The sequence below is a fragment of the Pagrus pagrus genome (assembly GCF_965226575.1).
Source record: "Pagrus pagrus genome assembly, chromosome: 2".
Lineage (NCBI taxonomy): Eukaryota > Metazoa > Chordata > Actinopteri > Spariformes > Sparidae > Pagrus > Pagrus pagrus.
This window is the reverse complement of record NC_140186.1, coordinates 24,014,113-24,035,470: the sequence shown is the minus strand read 5'-3', so window position 1 is coordinate 24,035,470 and position 21,358 is coordinate 24,014,113. Positions and strand designations below refer to the sequence as shown.

The window sequence follows — 21,358 nt, the reverse complement described above, 5'->3', positions numbered from 1 at the left end:
ACACAGCATGAGGAAATCCTCCATGACTGAGCCATGCCCATGTCACACCATATAGGTCAGCCAAACGCTGATGATGGTTGCTCAAAGCTTGTATAATCATTTTAGGAATGCACTGGGATTTCGCATAAATGTAGGGCATAAATATCAAATAAAGACAGCTGTAGTGATTATGTGGTCGAAGCCCCTTCAGAGACATTATTTGAAGGTGTCAGATCCTCTAGTAGCTGCTGCGCTCTCATATTTTAGGCTCCTTTTCTGAATTCTAGATTTTCACCAACACCAGCTCAAATTATTCAAATCATTATTGAGATTAGATATTCAGATGCAAATCCATGTGAGACTGTGCCTTTTCGGGATCCTGATAATAAGGGGGCCCTTGGGCATCTGCTGCCCCTCGCCCTGCAGGTGACACCAGATGTGGGGCGAGGGTGACAGAGATGCCCGAGCTGTGCACGGTACACAACACAGCATGTGACGCTGCTTGTTTTCATCCAGAACCCGATTGTAAAGAAGATTGTCTTTTCTTTCCTCTGATTCATTCCCCACCAGATCAACTCTTCCCTCGACGCTCGGCCGTCTGCGATCTGTTTAGAAGTCCTGCCAGCCAGACCGCGCCGCGCGTGCGTTAAATTCTGACCAACATTTCTAAAAATAGCTCGCGGTTGACGTCACTCAGCCAAACGTGTATCAGTCGCTTGGCGGCGGGTGGGGGGGGTGAGGGAGGTTTTTTTCCCCCTTTTTTTGAGACGATTTTGGAGGGGGGGGGGGCATTCCTGTCAACCGCTGCTGACAGCCAATAGATGCCCTCGCATTTGCCGAGATTCCCACGGTTCGGCCGCGCCAAGCCAATGGAGGAGAGAAACCGGGGAAGGTGGGCGCGTACATCGTCGGGAGGAAAATAATCGGTGACGTTCCCCTCGCTTGCTTTTTGTAGGGCGGCGGGACTCTGCCGCGTTTGATGGATGGCGAAGAGCGAATCAGAGCGCTCCGTGCGACAGCGCCGTCCAGAGGCAGCCAATCCGTAGCCCGGACCCAGCTGTCAATCAACCCGGTTCTGGTGAGTAGGCGGGACGTTCGCTCGGCTGTAGTTCCGTCATCTCGCTCGTCTCCGAGGCTACAGGGGGCCAATGTTGATTTGGGCGAATTCCCGTCGTTGCCGGACCTCGCCGAGGTTTAATTTTTAAAGCTGGGTTCGGTAGCGAGGAGCGGCAGGCTTTCACTTGGGATTACTGCATCCCCGCCGTCGGTATCAGCGTTTCTTGGGCTGGGGGAGAGGTGGGGAGCCGGGGGGCCTCGCTCGGAGGGGGCTGCAAGGAGGGACAGGAGAAGACTGGATCCTCCGTGTTCAGGCCAACGGCGCCGAGGTCGGCCTGATAGTCCAGTGAAGCCCCAAGGACCGAGACACCACAACGACAGCTCCCCGTGGATTTAAGCTCGATATCGGTGGCCGGGTGTTGATGACCGTGGACTGAGTGAGCCCGCTGCACTACCCCGTCTCGCCGTGGCACCGCATCAGCAGCTGTCAGGCTATCAAGGATCAAGACCTCGCTCGGTAACGCTTGGTAACCGTTACAGCTGGATTTAGGAAATACCCTTCAGACCTAATCGAGCTTAGACCGGCTTCAGAAGGCTGCAGGGCGGCCAAAAAGCCACGGATTGCCCGTTGACAAGTTGTCATCATGGGCAACGCGCCCACGGCCAGGAAGGGCAGCGAGATGGAAAGCGGTGGGTACCGTCGCCAGCACACATCACTCCTGAGCAGCACCTGCTCGGTCACAGCCTCATGAAATGATCGGAGGCGATGTGATACAGCAGCCTATGTTAGCTTTACATAACAAGCCATATAGTGTAAATTACAGGCCCGCTCCTGCTTTAGACTTCATTAAGATCCATCCGTACGTCCACGACAAGTCCTTGCTGCAAACGAATAATAACCTAAATATGATCGATGTAGCATTACACGTGGATTGGGGGAAAAGGCAATCTCTCGTCATTTGATTCTCAGAAGAACTGTTCAGATTTTGTTTTAAATTGATTTCCATGGATTCAGTGGTAGGATGAAGCAGGATGTAGTGCTGCTTCCACAGTCTCTGGATCAGCTGCAAAACAGCCAACAGCAATTGTAAACTGCAAGCATCCTGGCATATTCAATGAACTGAAATACTGGCAACATCACAACAATGTATGTGTCAGATATTTCCCAAACACTCTAGGCTTGTTGCTCTACTCCTTCTGGAAAGGGATGCTAGTGAAAGTGTGTGTGGGTGAGCTGCATGTAATCTAGGTGGCCACTGTTTTGTTTAGTAAACCCAGAAAAGTCTGCAGGTTTGGCTGAGCTGGTGTGAGAGTGTCTGCTACACTGGAGGGTTCCTGTTGTGTAGAAGGATGAAAGTGTGCTAATGTCCAAGGCCTCCTGGAGTAGTTATCAACCATGCCTTATAAAGATTGGACTAATATTTTTGATGGCAGCAATGAGGAATACAAATGTGCATGTGTGTGCATCTCACGCTAAAGTCAGTCTGGGTATTGGCTGGCAGTGCTGGATGACATCCTACAAACATATGTGTGTAAGCTGCAGCCATGCATTGCGATTGTGTCCTATTATGGCTTTTCAGTAGCTTGTGAAACATGGCCTAGGAAGCTAAGGGGGTCATAGCTTTGGTGCGAATAGTTGCTGAAGTGTTTATTTAACTCAACTAGGGCTACAACTGACGATTAATCTCATTGTTGATTAATCTTTGAATTATTTTCCTGATATATGGATAAACTGTTGGGTCTATGAAATGTCAGAATATGGTGAAACATTTCAATTAGTGTCTCCCAAAACTCAAGATGGCGTCCTTTTATTTTCTTTAAATATCTGAAACTGATTAGTACATTATCAAAGTAGTTAGTGATTAATTTAATTGTCGACAACCACTTGATGAATAGATTCATCTTGCAGTTCTAAACTGAATCGAAACCACATTTTCGTTGCAGGATGAAACCCATGACCAGTTGGAGGGAATTAGCAAATATTTAAAGCCAAGCCTAGACTTCCCCCTGTGCTTTATTCCTGTACTGAAAGTGAACCATGTTTTAATGATTATTTGTTTGGTTATTTTCAAAGTGGATCAGCTATTTTGGTTTTCCCTCTCCATAAAGGGCTACTCCAGAGATTTAATATTGCACTTCTATAAAGTCGGTGGACTCACAAGAGACAGATTTAAAATTAAAAAAAGAATGACCAAAATGAAATTAGCAGATGCAGACAAAGATGTCTTGTCTTTTACTGAAGCTTTATAAACACTGCATCCTACGTTTCCCATTATGCAACTCAATAGCGTTTTCCATTTGACCGTCACTGCCTGTTAAATGCCATCATCTGCCGAACTTCAGACTGCCAGTTTATAACACAGCATTTCTGTCAAAATTTCGAAGTCTCGACCCCAACCTGTCATAACCCTGATGACATCATCAGGGTTATTTTCACAGACTTTAAAAAGGCTCCCTCCAGAGCCGCAGTAAGTATCACACAACTTTGCCTAGTGATATTCTGCATGACAAGTAAGCAAATTTTAAAGTAGCACTATGTAGTTTTGGAGAAGAAATTCAAACTCAGAAATCACAATATTAATGAGGTTTTAATACAAACTCAGAAATATGTATTTTTTACATAACTGAATAAACAAGCTGTTATAAAATAAAGTCCACAGAACATTGTTTGAAGCAAGAAAGGTGGCAGGGTCCGCCAAATATAAACACAGTTGTGTTGTCCTTTAAGGTCAGTGTGATAATTCACTTTATTCAGTCATGGAAACAGAGAGTTTGTTTATTTAGTTTGTTGAGCCATAAAAAAAGTCAGCGAAGATCTTTCTCTTCTGATTAAAATTTCTTCCCCAGAACTACAGTGGCCTTTAAATAGTAAAATCAGTGGAGTGCCCCTTTAAGATTATTGCAGCTGCAATATGTAAAGAATCAGTACTTTCATTGATATTTAGGCATTCTGCTTCATCCAGTGTACTAACTGAACACGTCCTCGCAAACTTCGACACACTGACACACAAGTCATGCCTTCTTATTTGGGGCATCTGTGTTTGTGAACTGTTGACTTAAAAATGGATTTGACACAACAAAGTTTAATCTCAAACAATATGAGTTTGTGCAAACCAGGGTTGAACAATTATCCGAATCACAATATGGCCAATATCCGAATCACAGAGGCTGTCATTTTTTGATAAAGGTAAAATATGTGACACTACAGCATTAAACTGTACTGATGCAGAGAAGAACCGGCTGACTAATCTTGTTCTCTAGATGTAAGAAACTTTTTTTTTTTTTGGTAAAGACCCCAACAAATGCCACATCATGATTTCATGAATCTTATCACAGTCGTAATATGTGTCAAAACAATCGCAATCTGATTGTTTTTTTTAACCATATCTTGCTGCGCTGGTGCATAACTACTTTCATTTGAAACTTAAGGTCTCATTCTCTGTTTTTCCTCTTTCTATGTGCTGTGTATCTATCAAAGTCCAGAAATGATCAAACAAGGAAAATCATGCATTTAAAACAAGTATTCTTGAATGTAGGTGAGATGTAAACAGCATTAGCTGGGCTATGTTTCTCAAAAAGCACCGGCTCCCTACAATCGATTTCAGAAAACGTAGGAGGTGGCCTACTATTTTATTTCCAGGTTTCTTTCACTGTTCACACACACACACACACACACACACACACACACACACACACACACACACACACACACTACTGAAGCTCTTCTTCTGGTTTTGTCTTCCACAGTCAAGGAGTTCCTTGCTAAAGCCAAAGAGGACTTTCTCAAGAAGTGGGAGAACCCTGCACAGGTTAGTGTTGATGTCACAAAAATATGATATGTATTTTCTCTAATGTGAACAGAACATAAAGAATCAGTTTGACCAAAGATATCAAATTTATGTGTAGCATGCTGTCTACAATTCCTAATACAATTTGAAAATACCAGGTGTCCGTCTTGGAATTTTACTTGTTTTTTATATCCAATGTGCAGCCCATTATTGGTGTGTTCTACCAGCAACCACTATCTGGAAATGTACAGTAGTATAAATCTGGACGGTTAAATAAAGCAAGGGGCAAGTAAAATATTTGGGGTAATGACTCAATTTTGTCACTTAACGACTTAAATTAAAATCACTTGAGAATAGACCACATTGTCTTATTGTTTAGTTCAAATTCGATTAGTGATTTCTAGCAAATTAGAATCTTTTTTTTATTTGAGTTATTTGTATTATTTGTATTTAATATAATGTATAGCATTGCACTGAACATTAAATTGATTGTTTTACATTTTTTTGCTTTTGGGAAACAACAATTTCAAAAGACGCTGCAAAAAGGCCCCGGGACGCTGTAAATAACGTAAATAAAGACGGAATGCAATGATTTGCAAATCCTTTTCAACCTATTGTTGAAACCAGAACAAAGACAATATGTTTTATGTTTTACCTAAACGTCATTCATTTTTGTAAATATGATTATTCTGAATTTGATGTCGGTAACACTTCTCAAAACAAGTTCAGCCAGGGGCAACAAAAGAATGGGAAAGTTTGGGAAAGTCCAATAACACCTGTTTGGAACATTCCACAGGTAAACAGGTTCATTGGTAACAGGTGATGGTATCATGATTGTGTATGAAAGGAGCATCAGTCTTTCACAAGCAAGGATGAGCCATGGTTCACTGCTTTGTAAAATACTGTGTTGGCAAATATTCCAGCACTTTAAAAGCAACGTTTCTCAACGCTCAATTGCCTGTTACCAACCCATAATCTCATCAAAAGAGTCAGACAATCCGTAGAAATCTCACATAAGGGGCAAGGCCAAAAACCTACACCAAATGGCCAGGCAGCACTGCATTTAAAACCAACATGATTGTATAAAGGACATGACTACATTGGCTCAGGAACACTTCAGAAAACCACTGCCAGTAAACACAGTGTGCTGCTGCTTCTACAAATGCAAGTTAAGACTCAATCATGCAAAGCAAAAGCCATATATCAACAACAGCCAGAAATGCTGCAGACTTATGTGAGCCTGAGCTCATCTGAGATGGTCTGATGCAAAGTGATAAAGTGTACTGTGGTACGACGGGTCCACATTTCAAATTGTTTATGAAAAGTCATGGTAGTCGTGTCCTAAATAGGAAAAGGACCAGATCGTTTTGGGAAGTGTTGCAGGCATCAAATTCAGAATGAGTGTAAATTTGCAAGAATCAATAAAGTTTATCAGTTTAAACATTAAATATACTCTTTTTACTGTATTCAAATGAAAATACTGTAGGTCTGAATGGTTTGTTTTTATTCATATTTCACACAGCCTCCCAACATTTTTGTAGTCAGACTAATGTATAGAAATTTTGGAAGGAATATTCTTCTTAAAATTTTTAAGGTATTAATTTAAACTGTATCACCCAACCCCAAATATATCCAGCATTCACTCTGCCCAATTAGTACACTTGACATGTGAAGGTTTGACAGATTTTTTTATATAAACTTTGTGAAGGAATCAGGATAGTGAGTGTGCACAATATAACAAACATGCATAATATGTATCGTATATAAACATATTTCATATAAAACATGCTTTATACATTATATACTCTGTGATTACTGTATATGGTGTACACATATACCATACACATACACCCTGTTCAAAAACATGTACACATACCTAAGGACATATGACACAATCACTTCCCACAGCACAACCCTCACCACCCTATTTTCACAAAAATCCGCTAACCCTTTTTGTTTGTTCTGTTCAGAACACTGCTTGCCTGGAGCAGTTTGAGAGGTTGAAAACCCTGGGCACGGGCTCATTTGGCCGTGTGATGCTGGTGAGGCACAGAGAAACGGGACAGCATTATGCCATGAAGATCCTCAACAAGCAGAAGGTCAGTGTGGGTCAGGGGTCAGGAGAGTGTTTAAATGTGCCTGTCATTTAAGGACAGTATCCTACAGGACGGTCAAAGACGATATGGAAATGTCATTGATGTGGAAATTGGGCTCACAAGACTTAAATAGTTTTTTTCTCCCTTTGACCTCTTTGAACCCGGCTGAAGTGGCAGAGCTGAGGTCGTCTTTGTGCAGATCACATCCAGTTATGTCATCAAGTCATTATGGTAGCCAATCTAGAATAAAATTGTGCCTGCGTTTTCACCCACTCCAATCCCCTCTCGTGTAATAATATTTATGGATAAACATTTATTTAGATGATATACACAGATGTCTGTATTTTGGCTAATTGGCTAATCCAATGAATTTAAGATGTGATACGTAAGAATTCTGCATTAAAATGACTAGATCGTTGTTATAGACTTTGCTGTGTGCTTACATTATCCCAAATGTTTCCAACAATGTTCAAACCCAGAGAAAAATCCATGATTTACTCAAGGCAACAGTGGGTTTCATTTGGTTGCCTGTCTCAAGAGTGAGGAAGACAGTCTGTGAGACTAAACGTGAATAAAACTAAAACCATTACCTCCTCGGTGAATATTTGTGGCTGAGTGAAGTAGGGATTTTCATCTGCAATGGTGGTTGTTTAAAAGTGTTCACCACCAGCAAGCATGTTTGACTGGGGGATCATTCGTCATTATCCACAGCCAGATTACTGTGCGAGAGAGCAACAGCATGCATCGAGAGTGTTTGTGTTTGTATGTGTGGATTCAGGTCGACTCTCACTAAACTCAGGACTCACCAGAGACTCTGGTTCTCTCTTCTTTTTTCCTCTCTCCTCCTGCATGAAGTAAAATACATTTCCCCTCCAGGTCCAGGTAACCTCTGGATTACTGCTGTAGTCAGGTCGATAAACAGGATTGAAGATAAATCTACTTTTTAATTCTAAAAGTTAGAAAGTAATATTCAAGCTCTCCTCCCGGGGGTAAATGACTTCTGATCAGAGCAGATTTCAATGTGACTGTGGGTGTTCATTCCTCCAGAAGGTCTAGCTCTGCATTTTTTTTTTTTAAAGCAAGACCCCTGGTGGCAGAAATGACATATTGTGTGTTTGATACCTAGAAAAGGTAAATCAAGTTACCTTTAAAGCTGTAGTGTGTTAGATAAGTAGTACAGTGGAATATAACCAGAACGACAACTTAAAGGATAACTACCGTTTTTTACAACCTGGACCTTATTTCTGGCAAAATATATGATCATTTACTCACCCAGATAACCTTGGTGTCATTCGGCGTCGTTCGGACGAAATTAGATCCAGTGTAGCGGCGATATATCCATATAATGGGAGTGACGGGGCAGCGACACACAGCCTCTATAACGCATTATCTGCCACGAAACTAGTTCATTTCATCAATATTTTGTTATGAAATGCTAGCGCTATTCCCCTCTGAGTCCGGGCTCGTCCGTTATCAACATCCGGGGTCAAACTAGCAGTAGCAGCTACAGGTAAACAAGCCGCGCTGTCGCGGGTGCGCGCGCAGCTCAGAGACGACATCTTCCAGGTCAGAGGTAGTAGATCAGCCTACAGACCCCGGATGTTGACAATAGACGAGCCCGGACTCAGAGGCTAATAGCGCTAGCATTTCATAACAAAATATTGATGAAATGAACTAGTTTCGTGGCAGATAATGCGTTATATAGAGGCTGTGTGTCGCTGCCCCGTCTCTCCCATTATATGGATATATCGCCGCTACACTGGATCTAATTTCGTCCGAACGACGCCGAATGACACCAAAGTTATCTGGGTGAGTAAATGACCATATATTTTGCCAGAAATAAGGTCCAGGTTGTAAAAAACGGTAGTTATCCTTTAACTGAGGCATTTTTTTTTAAATTACATAATTTGAATGCAGATGCTTCCAGATGTTGGCCATGCCAAAAATGTAATATCATACACTAAACACATTGCAGTACAATAACAATCTAAAGCCCTGTGCTGAAGCAGGCAGACTGTAAGATTTCAGACCTTCTGTAAACTTCCTTTGTAATGAAATTGGAAGAAAACCTGGGTATTGATACTGTTGTAGATGCCTTTCCACCTTTTAGAAAATGTCATGTGGACGGATAAACATGATTAGCAAGTCCTTTATACAAAATGTTATTAATTCATGTGAATAAATATGAATTATCACACACACGTAAACAGAATTAAACAAATGTAGGTATATGTCTTCATAAAAATAGTAGATATAGCTCAAAATCGCAGATTTTAGGACGTATTTGACCGATTTAAACCTTTCTTTCTGCATACTTTGGCCTTTTAGCATTCTTGGTTGACTTTTTTCTCTGAGCCAAAACTACTCGATGCGCTTATTTCTGAGTCTACTAAGAACAGCTACATAGCACTTCAGTACAGTGTCCCACAGTGTTCATATTGGAGGGAAACAGAAAACAAAGACGTATTTCTTTGTCCAGAAGTGTTGAACCAGGGGCTGTTGACTGTAAATGTACAAGTTAACATTGAAGCTGCTCTAATAAGGCAATGGTTTATTATTGTTGAAACATGATTTCAACATCAGTTCATTATTGAGATGATTTAATATGAGCTCTCCTCCTCCCTTTCTCTCTTTCTTTGCCTCTCAGGTGGTGAAGCTCAAGCAGATAGAGCACACTCTGAATGAGAAGAGGATTCTTCAGGCTGTCAGCTTTCCTTTTTTGGTGCGGTTAGAGTACTCATTCAAGGTACGGAGACTTTTAGATGCTGTGTGTGTGTGTGTGTGTGTGTGTGTGTGTGTGTGTGTGTGTGTGTGTGTGTGTGTGTGTGTGTGTGTGTGTGTGTGTGTGTGTGTGTGTGTGTGTGTGTGTACAAGCCTGTGTGTGGTTGTGTGTTAACAGTGAGTGACTGGATAGACTTCCTCCATCCGCTCTTGCTGTCCGTCCCTCATACCAGCTTTTAAGTTGCTATTTGTCTTTCTCTATATGTCTCTACACTTGTACGAACTAGATCCATTCAAGCATAACCTGTTTACCTTTTTGAGTTTTATCACATTCTCTATCATAATCTTTGATTGGAGCAATATCTTTGGAATATGTTCTGCTGAAGACTCTTTTTGTCTGTTTCTACAAAAGAGTTTCAATTTATGTTTATTTTGAGGTAATGTTGTAAATGACAACTGTTTTTCAACTTAGGACGCAAACACTGAATGCGAAGTTTAAACCTTTGTAACTTCAGTTCAGCTTCAAGGTTTAAAGGAATGAAGGAAATTAAGGTCATTAATTCTCTTTCATTAACCGTAAATTAAGACCGGAGGGAAAATTGTCAGAGGCCTACAATAAAAAGTCAAAAAGCATGTATTTGTTTGATCAATTTAGTGTGAGACAATCAAAGACTCTAAATGTAACGTTGTGTTAGCTAACTACAGACGCTGGCATCTGGCTGTGCGTCATCTTTTCATTATTGTTAGTTCTGGTTGCTAGCTAGCTAACAAGCTAGGGAGGAGCCAGGATGGGGAATGCAAGTGAAATGTTTTGGAGGTGGATGGTACCAACAGGAAATGAAGCAAAATGTAATTTATGTTGAAAGACTTTCATACATGAAATCTGAAAATCATCTGCGTTTGTTTTTTCAATTGAAGAACTTCACACGTCCGATATTGAAACAGATTATTAACATTGTCAGATCATTCAAGGACACTGTAGTTCTATTTGTTGGATGGAACAGGCATAAAATGTCCAAAATGAGATGTTGCCACTTCCAGGTATTTATAGTAATCCTCAACAATAGCCCTTAGCATCACAATACTGGCCTATTGTTTGTTTATATAAAAATCGGCTGCCATCGCTTTTACTCTAACTAAAGTTACTAAGGTAATTACTGATGCAACAATCTGACAATTTACCTCTCTCATCCTTATTACCACTTCCGTCATCGGTGACAATCAACCCTTTTAAAGGGGTGTCATCTGCATATATAGAGAGTGATCTACCAGATTTCCCCCACCAAGCTTCGTTAGTGGCTGTTTGTACTTGTACAGACCAACCAAGCCCATGGCCATGCTCCAATTAAAGCCTTATTCAGGTTAAGCTGTTTAGATGCTCCTAGGACGCTTGGGGATTGAATATCCTTGATGCCTCAAATAAACCTATTAACAGAATATTACTGTCCACGTGTCTTGTCCTGCACACGGATAGAAGAGTCAACAACCAACACATATCAACTCGGCTTAGTTGGATGTGTTCGGCAATAAGTTGTATTTGCAGGTGGCAACAGAGGAGCAGGTTAAGAATGAAATCCTCTTTTATGATAAAAAGCTAGCAGGGCTGCAGCTATTGATTACTTTAGTAGTCAAGTATTCTACCACTTATTCCATTCATTGATCGAGTACATGGTTAAGAGATACTTTTGCTCTATTAGAGAATGATAAAAGATAAAATAAGACAGGTCTCTTTAAGTCAACAACTAATTGTTTATTGATCGCAGTGAGCAGGGTCAGCAGGCACAGGCAAACCCTGCAACATAGTAAATAAATGTACATTAGACAGATTTTTGAACTAACAGTAACAGACTACCTGATGGGGTTGCCCTGGAACTGCTGACATTACAATCAAATTAAAATGCATATACCCTCTGTATTGGCTTGGTGCATTTTAGGCTCCAGCTGCTATTTACACTGCCTGATATTTTGCTTTCTGGGATGTGTTTGTGTGTGTGTGTTTCAAGGGCACCACCACTTCCCTGTAACGTCCCAAAAAACAATTATAACTGTCCTGAAGTGTATGTAAATTGTCCAAAGATCAAAATGTTGTTCATTTTGTAATTGTCATCCATAAATAAATATTAGCATTAGCATACATTTACCTCCACACTGTATTCAAGTGAAGTACTTAAGTACACTTAATGTATTTCTGCAGCTGACTGGTTAATGCTGCATGTTACTCCTGCTGCTTTTGCTCTGTTAGCTTCATTAGCTGTTAGCTCTTAGCAGAACACACTGCAGGACTCTGCTTCCCACCGGCTGCTGACATGTAACTAGCTCTTCTTCGGCCGATTTCAACATGGATTTGTTGTTCATAAAGTAGCGTCAGGGAAAATTTAGGGTGAGTGTTGTAGTCAGCATTCAGTTCAGTTTCAGTTATACATACTCATGCATACAAAAATGTCTCTCCTCCCGGAGGCATCCTGGGAAGGATCTCGTTTGTCCCATCATCCATGGTACAATGGGACACTGTTAGTCAAGATCAAGTTATGCGCGCCAATTGTGTTTGCGCAACAATCATAATATGGCTTTCACAAATTGACTGCAGCTTTTTATTTTCTGTGGTTATATCTTTGGCATTTCTACACCGAAATTAGCATGTACACACAGGGTTTTTAAACACGGGTAGCACACTAATAATCAGCAATTAACTCCTTTCACATTTCTAGTTGTTGAGTTTGGCTTTCTGTTTTCTGAACGCCCAAGAAAAACATGGAACATCAGAAAGCAGCAGATCATATACCTCATCAGACTACGTCCAGAAGACCTTAAACTTGTTTGAAAAAGTCTTAAACAACATTCTAAATTACATTCATTGTTTTTTCGGGAACTGATAACGGAAGTTGCTAAAGGGTGAGACCTCTCGCTTCTTTCTGATCTCGGATATATTGCACGTGCGGGCTTAGACCAGAGGAAGCCACTAACTATCTTTCAAATTCAGCATTGACTGAACGGTGTTCAAGCGCTGCTTTTTCAGAGATGGATGGTTACTTTTGTAAGACTGATTTACTGGTGTGTTGAATGCTAACATTAACGTTATCGTCTGCTGCTGTAGACTGATGTCATGTTATTGTAGTAGGCTAGTTCAGTTTTTCATTAGACACAATGTACACAATATTCGTTCTGTGTCATCTTGATATGATTTATAGTTTACGTCATTCAGTCTTTCTGTCGCTGTTCCTGATCTTTTCTCTGGCCTGTTTCTTCTCTTTACCCTTCGCTATTTTCTCTCTCTTCCTCCATTTTGCAATCCACTCCATCATGTTTTCTTCATGCCATGTGTCCACAACATAAGCACATTGTGTGTCTGTAATAACCATCCATGTGAAACACAGTGTGTGGTAAAAAGATTAATTATAGAGCTTTGTTGCAAAAAAGTTGACATCAGAGATTTTAGTAACCTCTTTACTTGAGGAATAGTTATTGAAGGAGAAATGTCAATTACCTCTGTTAAAGTGTGTGAAGAAGATATGGTTTGCAAACCAGGTTTTGGACATAAAACCTGCCTGAGTCTTTGTATAATAGAGTTATAGAGTTACAGGAACACTTTCTTTAGGGGTTTTATATTATGTGATAATAACTGAAATGAAAGTCCCAGAAAATACTCTTTCCATTTCGTCAAGTTGTGTGTGTGTGTGTGTGTGTGTGTGTGTGTGTGTGTGTGTGTGTGTGTGTGTGTGTGTGTGTGTGTCAGTCACTAACAGCTCCTCTGTCTTCCCTTCCCCAGGACAACACTAACCTCTACATGGTGATGGAATATGTACCAGGTGGAGAGATGTTCTCCCATCTACGGAGAATTGGCAGATTTAGGTTAGTGTCCGTATGGAATGGAGTTTACATACAGCCAGATGCATTTTATAGGCACATAGAGGGCAATTGTGGAGCTGTCTTCTCCTCTATTCTGTTCTGTTCTGTTCTGTTCTAATTCTTTCTCTTCTCTTGGCTCTCCTTAGTTTTATTTAGCTTTGTTCGTCTCCGTTCTGTTCTGTACCGTACACTCCAATAAACTGCTCTCTTTCTGTCCATCTTCCTGTGTTTGTGTATAGTGAGCCTCACGCTCGGTTCTACGCTGCTCAGATCGTCCTGACCTTTGAGTACCTGCACGCTTTGGACCTGATCTACAGAGACCTGAAACCTGAAAACTTGCTCATAGACCAACAGGGCTACATACAGGTAAATAACACATGATGCAGTGTGATACAAAAGCTGATCAGACATTACTTGTACAAAAAGTGTATAGCGAGCCACAATTTACGATTGTCATTGTCAATTCATGAACATCACAGTTACCTCCAGCCAAAGGTGATCGGATTCAGTTTACAGTATTATAAGACAAAAGAAACAGCATATTCTCACATTTGAGAGTCTGAAACCATCAAATCTTTGTTATTTTTGCTTGAAAAATAATATATATTATGAATAGATTATCAAAATAGTTACAAACTGATTTTCTGTCAGTGAACTCCTGATTAAATGACTAACTGTTTGCGACCCTAATATTTATTCACCAAGTAATCACACTGATGTACAGTAGCTGACATTAGCCACGTAGGTTAGCTAGCTAATGTTTGTTGTTGACACAGAAAAAACAAGCAGCACGTTTTACATACCTGTCATGTTACTCTTTGTGCACTGCCTTTAAAGCTGTTTATTCCATTCACATTTACAATGATGCAGATAAAACTTTATACGTGAGGCATGCTAACTTTAGCATTTGCTGCTAGCTCGGTAGGAGTGGCACGACCCCACCTGGGTCAGCTCATACTTGGAGGTTACTTGCCAAATGTACCATATATCAACAAATGTTATATTAGTGTTGGCATCTGAATGGAAACAAAAAGAACACTTCAAAAACAACAATCCTAGCTAGTTACCTGCAGTATGGACTGTTTCAGAGATCCTTTATTGATTTGTTTGGGCAGAGGGTTTACTCGGGACAGGATGAAGTCAAACTGTTGTTGTAAGAGTGAGAATGTAAATGTCAGTTGATATTTTGTTCTTTACAAATTCAGGTGCAAGTCTGAGCGTCAGTGCTGAAAAAAAATGTCATAATTAGGACTGTTTATTATCCTTTTTGAAATTCTTTTAGTGTCTTTTGAAATTGTTAAACACTAACAACCACAACATTACAACAATTACATAACAACAAAGTGTTTCACATCATCACCAACAGTATAGAATATGAATATATTGATGAGTGTTCTCAGTCATCCAGGTCATAGTAAATCTAGCTGCTGTATCGTAGGCAGCTGGACTTGTTTCAGTTTGTTGAAGACGTTTCACCTCTCATCCAAGAGGCTTCTTCAGTTATAACTAACTGGAGAGGAGTTGATGGCTTTTAAAAACTCTGTGTGGGAGTGTTCTTACGGACTCTTTAAGGACACGTGTGACCTCTGAGTTTCAGAGTCGTTAGGGCCATTTGTGGGTCGTTGGTCAAACCGGCCTTCATGTGGGTTGCCAGGGCTAGATGAGCCCGGGTGTGAATGGTTATAAAGCTGTCTGGGCAGAGAACTCAGTACAGCATTGTAGGTGGGTGATAAGTAATGTCTTAGGTCACCTCCTCTGTTCAAAGACGGTCGTTTTAGTTTGACATAGATGGATTCCATTACTCCTCTTTCAAACCATCTGTCTTCTGTGGATGAGATGTTTACATTGTTGTCCTCAAAGGAATGATTTTTCTCCTTCAGATGTTTACGGAGAGGTCGTTTTGTCTCCCCAACGTACAAATCTGTGCAGTCCTGGCTGCATTGAACAACATAAACTACATTACTCTGTTCATGCCTCGGTTTTGTCCTTTGGATGGACACGTTTCTGCCTCAGTGTGTTTTAAAGTAAAAAATATGAATATACCAGAATGCAAGTGATGCACAACTCACACCACAAAGGTGTGTTTAACAGAGCTACACTGGAAGGTATAAAGACCCCCCTCCTGATGGTAATACCTCATATTCACAGAGAGGCAGTGGCATTCTGTGTTGTTGTTGAGCCACAGAGTTTGTTCTTATTAACAACAGACATTGAAAAAATGCCAGGCAATAAGGCTGAAGGTTAAAATACTCTCTACAAATGAATGATGAAGTAGAACCAGTGTTTTTCTGGTCACTCCAAACTGACAAAGCTTCAGCATAAAAAACAGTTGTTGTAGTCCTTTCCTATAGATCACGCCAGTGTTAAAGTCCCATGACAGTTTTTCCTCAATGACTGTTCGAAGATTTTAATCGAATCAAATCTAAATGTGAGGTTTAAGTCGAACCAAATATCTGATTTGGAGAATTGTGACACCCCTAGTCTCTTGAGTATTTAGAATGATGGGTGTCGAAGACATACGAACAATATAAAGGCAACTATGATGGCAGTGTGTATCTGAAGTTATCTGTAGTCACTGGGCGGTGTGTTGGCAGATTGAGGGCCATCTTGTAGCAAGGATCCTGCTGCCCTCTAGTGGTGATAAGTGAAACAACAACAAGTGAAAATTTCCCTCGCTGCTCCAGGGATCCTTCACTGTCTTTTGTCTGTGTCTCCTTGCCTCCAGCCAGGCACTCTGAAAGTACTGCTGCTCATTTCTCTTTTGTTCGTCCTCTTAACCTCTCTCTCATTATTTGTCGTCTCTCTTTCTTGTCCTCTCTCAGGTGACAGATTTTGGCTTTGCGAAACGTGTAAAGGGCCGGACCTGGACACTGTGTGGCACCCCTGAATATCTGGCCCCAGAGATTATTCTCAGCAAGGTGAATTGACAACTGTGTTTCCTTTCAAAACGAGATATTCTGCACGTGGACAAACAAGATTAAAACACTTCATGCAGGATAATCGTTCATTTGAGCCAGCAGAATTGTAGCACATCATATTGGTTCAAAATTAAAGTTTTATTTATGGTCCAAGCAGCCACAGGAACTGCTCAAATATTTCACAAGGTTCGACTAGCCAGCTTGTGTATACTGCAGTAATCAAAGCTCAATCCCATGCTTCGTGTGACAGTCATCATGACATCAGTATTGATGGGCAGCTATTTGCTCTGTGTAAGATGTCCTGGAATGGTCTTCGGTATAATGTCACAAAAACTTTTGGCTTATTCATTACTGCCCGTGTCATGCTGTGTGCAACAATCATGCATCTTCCCTCTGAACCTCTAGATGGGATGCACAGAACAATAAGATGTAGCTAAACCGGAGCATAGGATGAATGAAGTTTAATAAAAACTAAAGCGATGCTTCCTCTCTTTCCCTCTGCCCCTCTCCTCCTTCCTCCTTCCATCCACCAGGGATATAACAAGGCAGTAGACTGGTGGGCGCTGGGCGTACTCGTCTACGAGATGGCAGCAGGGTACCCGCCTTTCTTTGCTGACCAGCCCATACAGATCTACGAAAAGATCGTGTCAGGGAAGGTGAGTCTGACCCAGTGTCCCTGAATTATTTCAGCTGGTTTATTGTAGAAAAGTGTTTTAGTTTAGTGTACATGAGGGCTGCCTTAGCCTGTCAGATGTTTCTACTGAATTTTTTTTAAAATTAGTTTAAGAAAAATTAAGAATATAAATTAGGTTATGCTGTTTAATTTTCTTGTGAACTAAAGAAAATGCTCTTTAAATATGTAGGATCCCTAATTATTCATGATTTGTTATAATCTGAACATGGCTGGCAGAGTGACACAGGAAGTGGGTGAATAAAGGGAACTTCAGATCCTAGTGGCATTTTTCATCTTAACAATACAATGTGATAGGTGTTTGAGTTTAGCCCATAGCCCACCATTAATTGAAAATGTGGCCCTGGTTTATATAAACAGTGTCGCTCCATTTTAGCTCCACCTTTGGTCATAAGCAGCGATTGTTTTGTTTTTTTGTTTTTTTCACTTTCTGTTGATAATTTTACAATCAGTGTCGATGCTGTGGTGTCTACTTCACTCAAACTGTTTGTGGTAAAGGTTGCGTTTCTGTTTAGTGTTGTTTGATTTCCCTAATAAGAGTTCTTGTTGCACTGAGAAACTGTTTTTTGCTGATGTCCGAAGAATTTTTAAAGAAGTGTTTCACCGCTGGAAAGATGATCCTTGCATAAAACTGGGCTGTCTGAATTAGGGGGCGACCGATATGGCTTTTTCAGGGTGATACTCATACAGATTATAAGAAATCAAGGAGATGGATAATCAATATTTGGAACCAATATTTATTCGCAGTAAAAATTAAAATCTTAAAGTTAAAATTTAGAACAACCAGTGGTGGAATGAACAAAGATTTTAAGGTACTTTACTAGAGTATTTCTGTTTTTTCAACTTTATACTTCCTCTCCACTACCTTTATTCAATAAATGTAGTTACTTTACAGATTCATATTATTTAGTATTTATAGGCTTTTCATTGTGAGGTGATAATCGGTACAAAGATACACCAGTGCGGTGCTTGGTTTTGGCTACGAGTCTGTTTTGAAATAGGAAACAGTCAGGCAGCATGCTGGTTACAAAAGACATCATATTACATCTGAAGTGTACTCTAAAATATGTTGTTGAAAGCATTTTAGGGGAGAAATGGACAATGAACGGGATCGTGGTTCATATTTGATCAACACTGCCTTGTTTTACAGTTTGATCAGAGTTTTTTCAGCCGTCAATTTCACAATACAGGAACAATATGGCGGTTACTTCCGATTCACAATCTTTCTCTATTGCAGCTAAACAGTTTGCTGATGTACAGTATGCTTGTTTTAGGTGAGAAATAGGCAGTTTAGTAATTGAGGTGCTGAGGGTGCAGACTGTAGAGTTAGACCTAGACCTGCTTTATAATCACAGAAGACATTAAATCTGACTTTCTACTATATGGGAGCTTTAAATGAATGAAAACAGATTTTAATTTTTTTTCGGTTGAACAAACACCTTATTATAATTTCACAAATATTGGTTTAAGTACTTGCTATAAATTTCTTTTTTTTAATAACACGAATACCATAGAATTCAGTATCATAGATAAGCAAATGTACTAAGTATGATAACTGTCCATTTTCATACCACTGTATAAAATGAAACCCGAGTAAATTGTCACTCCGTACAATCAAACCTGGGAACTGGCCAGTTGACGGAGGTGAAGCATTAGCTACCTCACATCTGTACAGAGTTATTAAGATAAAGAGGGACTCAGAATGACGAAACATCTGGCCACACTGCTGCATCCCTGAACTCTACCGCTGCTTCACTCTTCTTCTGGTCTTCTCTCTTAGGTGCGTTTCCCATCTCACTTCAGTTCAGACCTGAAGGACCTGCTGAGGAACCTGTTACAGGTATAAAGCAAATATCTCAGTCACGGTTGCAATTACTCTCCTGTTTGATCTTAATTTGTTATGACCTAAAAGTGACTCAAATGTCTTGGCATCATCTTCAGGTGGATCTCACAAAACGTTACGGGAACCTCAAGAATGGGGTCAACGACATCAAGGGGCACAAGTGGTTTGCAACCACTGACTGGATTGCCATCTACCAGAAAAAGGTAAGTGTGTCTGCATGTGTGTGTTTGTGTCCACCATGTAGATGTACAGTGTTTCCCACAGCACAACTGGGTATTTGTGGTAAGGTTATCTGTTTTCTTCGTCAGCAGCAAGTTTTATAACGTTGCACAAATAACAGTTTGTCAAAAACAACGGAAGTAGGCCTGCATGAAAGAGCTCCTCTCTGCAGAGCATGTGTGATTGATAGTAGACAGGAGGGGAAGAGTGAAGGCAGATTGTTCGCGAGTTAATCAATCACGGATGGCATCTTTCTTTGATTTAAAAAAAAAAAGTATGTAATACTAAAATGGGTCACCAAATATACCTGGCGGGCCGTTAACATACCTGGCCGCACTGCCCCAAGTAAACTATATGTGTGGGAAACACTGGTGTGCGACCCTCTTGTAAAGTTCGCTTTTCAACTGGTGCTTTTACTTGTCTTTAGGTGGAAGCTCCCTTCGTCCCCAAGTTCAAAGGACCAGGCGACACCAGCAACTTTGACGACTACGAGGAGGAGGAGATCCGCGTCTCCTTCACTGAGAAATGTGCCAAGGAGTTTGCAGAGTTCTAGAGTTAGAGAGCGAGAGAGGAAGACAGAAGGAAGTAGGGAGAGTCAAAGGTAGGCTGGTCAAGTGGGAGACGTAAGGAGAGAGTACTGTCTCCTGTCCAATCACAAGCACCAGCTACAAAAAGAGGAAAAATGGGATAGAGAAGGGAAAAAGAGCAAGGAGACTGATAACCAGCAGTGTTGCCTTTTCTGTTGCGTTTCTGTTGTATTTTATTTATTATTCTGTCTTATTTATGGATCCCTTTATGATGAAGGTGTGCTTCAGATTCATGGGTGTTGGGAACCCCCAGTTGTTTAGAGTTGCCTCGACACATTTTCACCCAAGATCTTCCCTGCTCTTTCTGTTGTTTCAAACATCATCAAGGCCGCATCATAGAGAAATCAGTCTGTCTGTTCAGGTCCGCTGCGGTCTGGTGGTCATTACATGAAGCTGTACAAGTTGAGGTCTCAGTCTGCTCAACAAGTTTCTCAAATTTAAACTGATAAAACGAGCAAAGTTGCTCTTTCCCTGGTAAGCAAGAGGAGCACATTTAAATGAGTCACACACATACGCACTTCGACAACTTATATGGTTTGAAATCATGACTTTTGTTAAATATTTAAACCATACCTCTTTCATTCTTCGAGTCAGTGACACGATTGACCAAAAACATTAATAAATAAAAGGTGCGTTGTGACCTCAAACAGACAGGGACAGGATGACACTTAACAGGTTTAAGTTTACTGTGTAACTACATCTTATCATCATTAGCATAGCCAGGCTTTGTGCATATCTCCAGTACTCCAATTTTAAAGGAGCAACATGTAAAATATGGCCAGAATTTTAGTTTAAAACATTCACACAATGAAATCGCATTATCAACAAAGTGTGAAGAAACAACAGTGTTGACATTATTTCAAAGACGGCCGTGGAATGTGTTGCAAAGATGTCTACTGAAGTTAGCATGCTAACCATTTAGCCCCGACCCGCCCCATCTCATAATACCACTTTGTACCACAGGAGGCGATACTCTGACAGCCCCTGCAGTTTCAGCTTTGAGATGTTAAAAAAATGCTGTTTTCAGCCGCTGCTGATACCTGACTCTCTCGGTCTTCTGCCGCTGCACACCTCTCCTATCCTCACCTGCCGTGTCCTCTCCTCTCCAGAATCATAGTCCTGGTCAGAGCTGCTGTAAATCACCTCTGTACTGTATCCCCCTGTCGTCAAAGTGGCATCCGTTGGTCTCAGAGAACGTGTTCAGTCCCAGCTCGGTGTCCGGCCATGTTCACTGCGAGGTGGCTGAGCTCGGTCAAGCTGAGCCCCGTTGCTGAGCCACTTAGCTACACAGCTAACTGAGCTACTTGCTGATGTCCACTAGCTGCTACATCCAAAAATAGCTACAATGAGGAGTTTAATGTAAGCGGTAAAGCTGCCCCCTATAGTTTGGAGCTACCTTTGAATTCTGGCCATTTCTTACTAATTACACCTTTAAATGTTACTAGATACTGTTTCCAATGATATCATGTCACGCTAACTAACAACGAATAAGGGAATGGAAATATCTCAGTTCTAATGGTGTTGTGAAGGAACACCATAACATAATGGTATCTCAGGTTTGAACATATCACTTAATAGACATTCTATCAACATTTGGATTAGCAGGTTAAGAAG

General features: G+C 40.8%; 1 protein-coding gene across 1 annotated transcript; it reads left to right on the top strand.

Moving 5' to 3' along the window:
• Window positions 1-808: 808 nt before the first annotated feature.
• Window positions 809-20,150, top strand: prkacab (protein kinase, cAMP-dependent, catalytic, alpha-b). Its single transcript, XM_084345259.1, has 11 exons — window positions 809-1,725; window positions 4,783-4,844; window positions 6,794-6,922; window positions 9,567-9,665; window positions 13,407-13,489; window positions 13,726-13,852; window positions 16,309-16,404; window positions 16,938-17,060; window positions 18,876-18,935; window positions 19,037-19,141; window positions 19,585-20,150. The coding sequence occupies exons 1-11, from the start codon at window positions 1,680-1,682 to the stop codon at window positions 19,708-19,710; spliced, it is 1,056 nt and encodes a 351-aa protein (XP_084201385.1). The 5' UTR covers window positions 809-1,679; the 3' UTR covers window positions 19,711-20,150.
• Window positions 20,151-21,358: the final 1,208 nt, after the last annotated feature.

Coding starts and splice junctions, on each gene's coding strand:
- prkacab (XM_084345259.1), top strand. CDS start 1,680: ATGGGCAACGCGCCCACGGCCAGGAAGGGCAGCGAGATGGAAAGCG. Junction 1,726..4,782: donor GGGCAGCGAGATGGAAAGCG/GTGGGTACCGTC, acceptor TGTCTTCCACAG/TCAAGGAGTTCCTTGCTAAA. Junction 16,405..16,937: donor CAGAGATTATTCTCAGCAAG/GTGAATTGACAA, acceptor TCCATCCACCAG/GGATATAACAAGGCAGTAGA.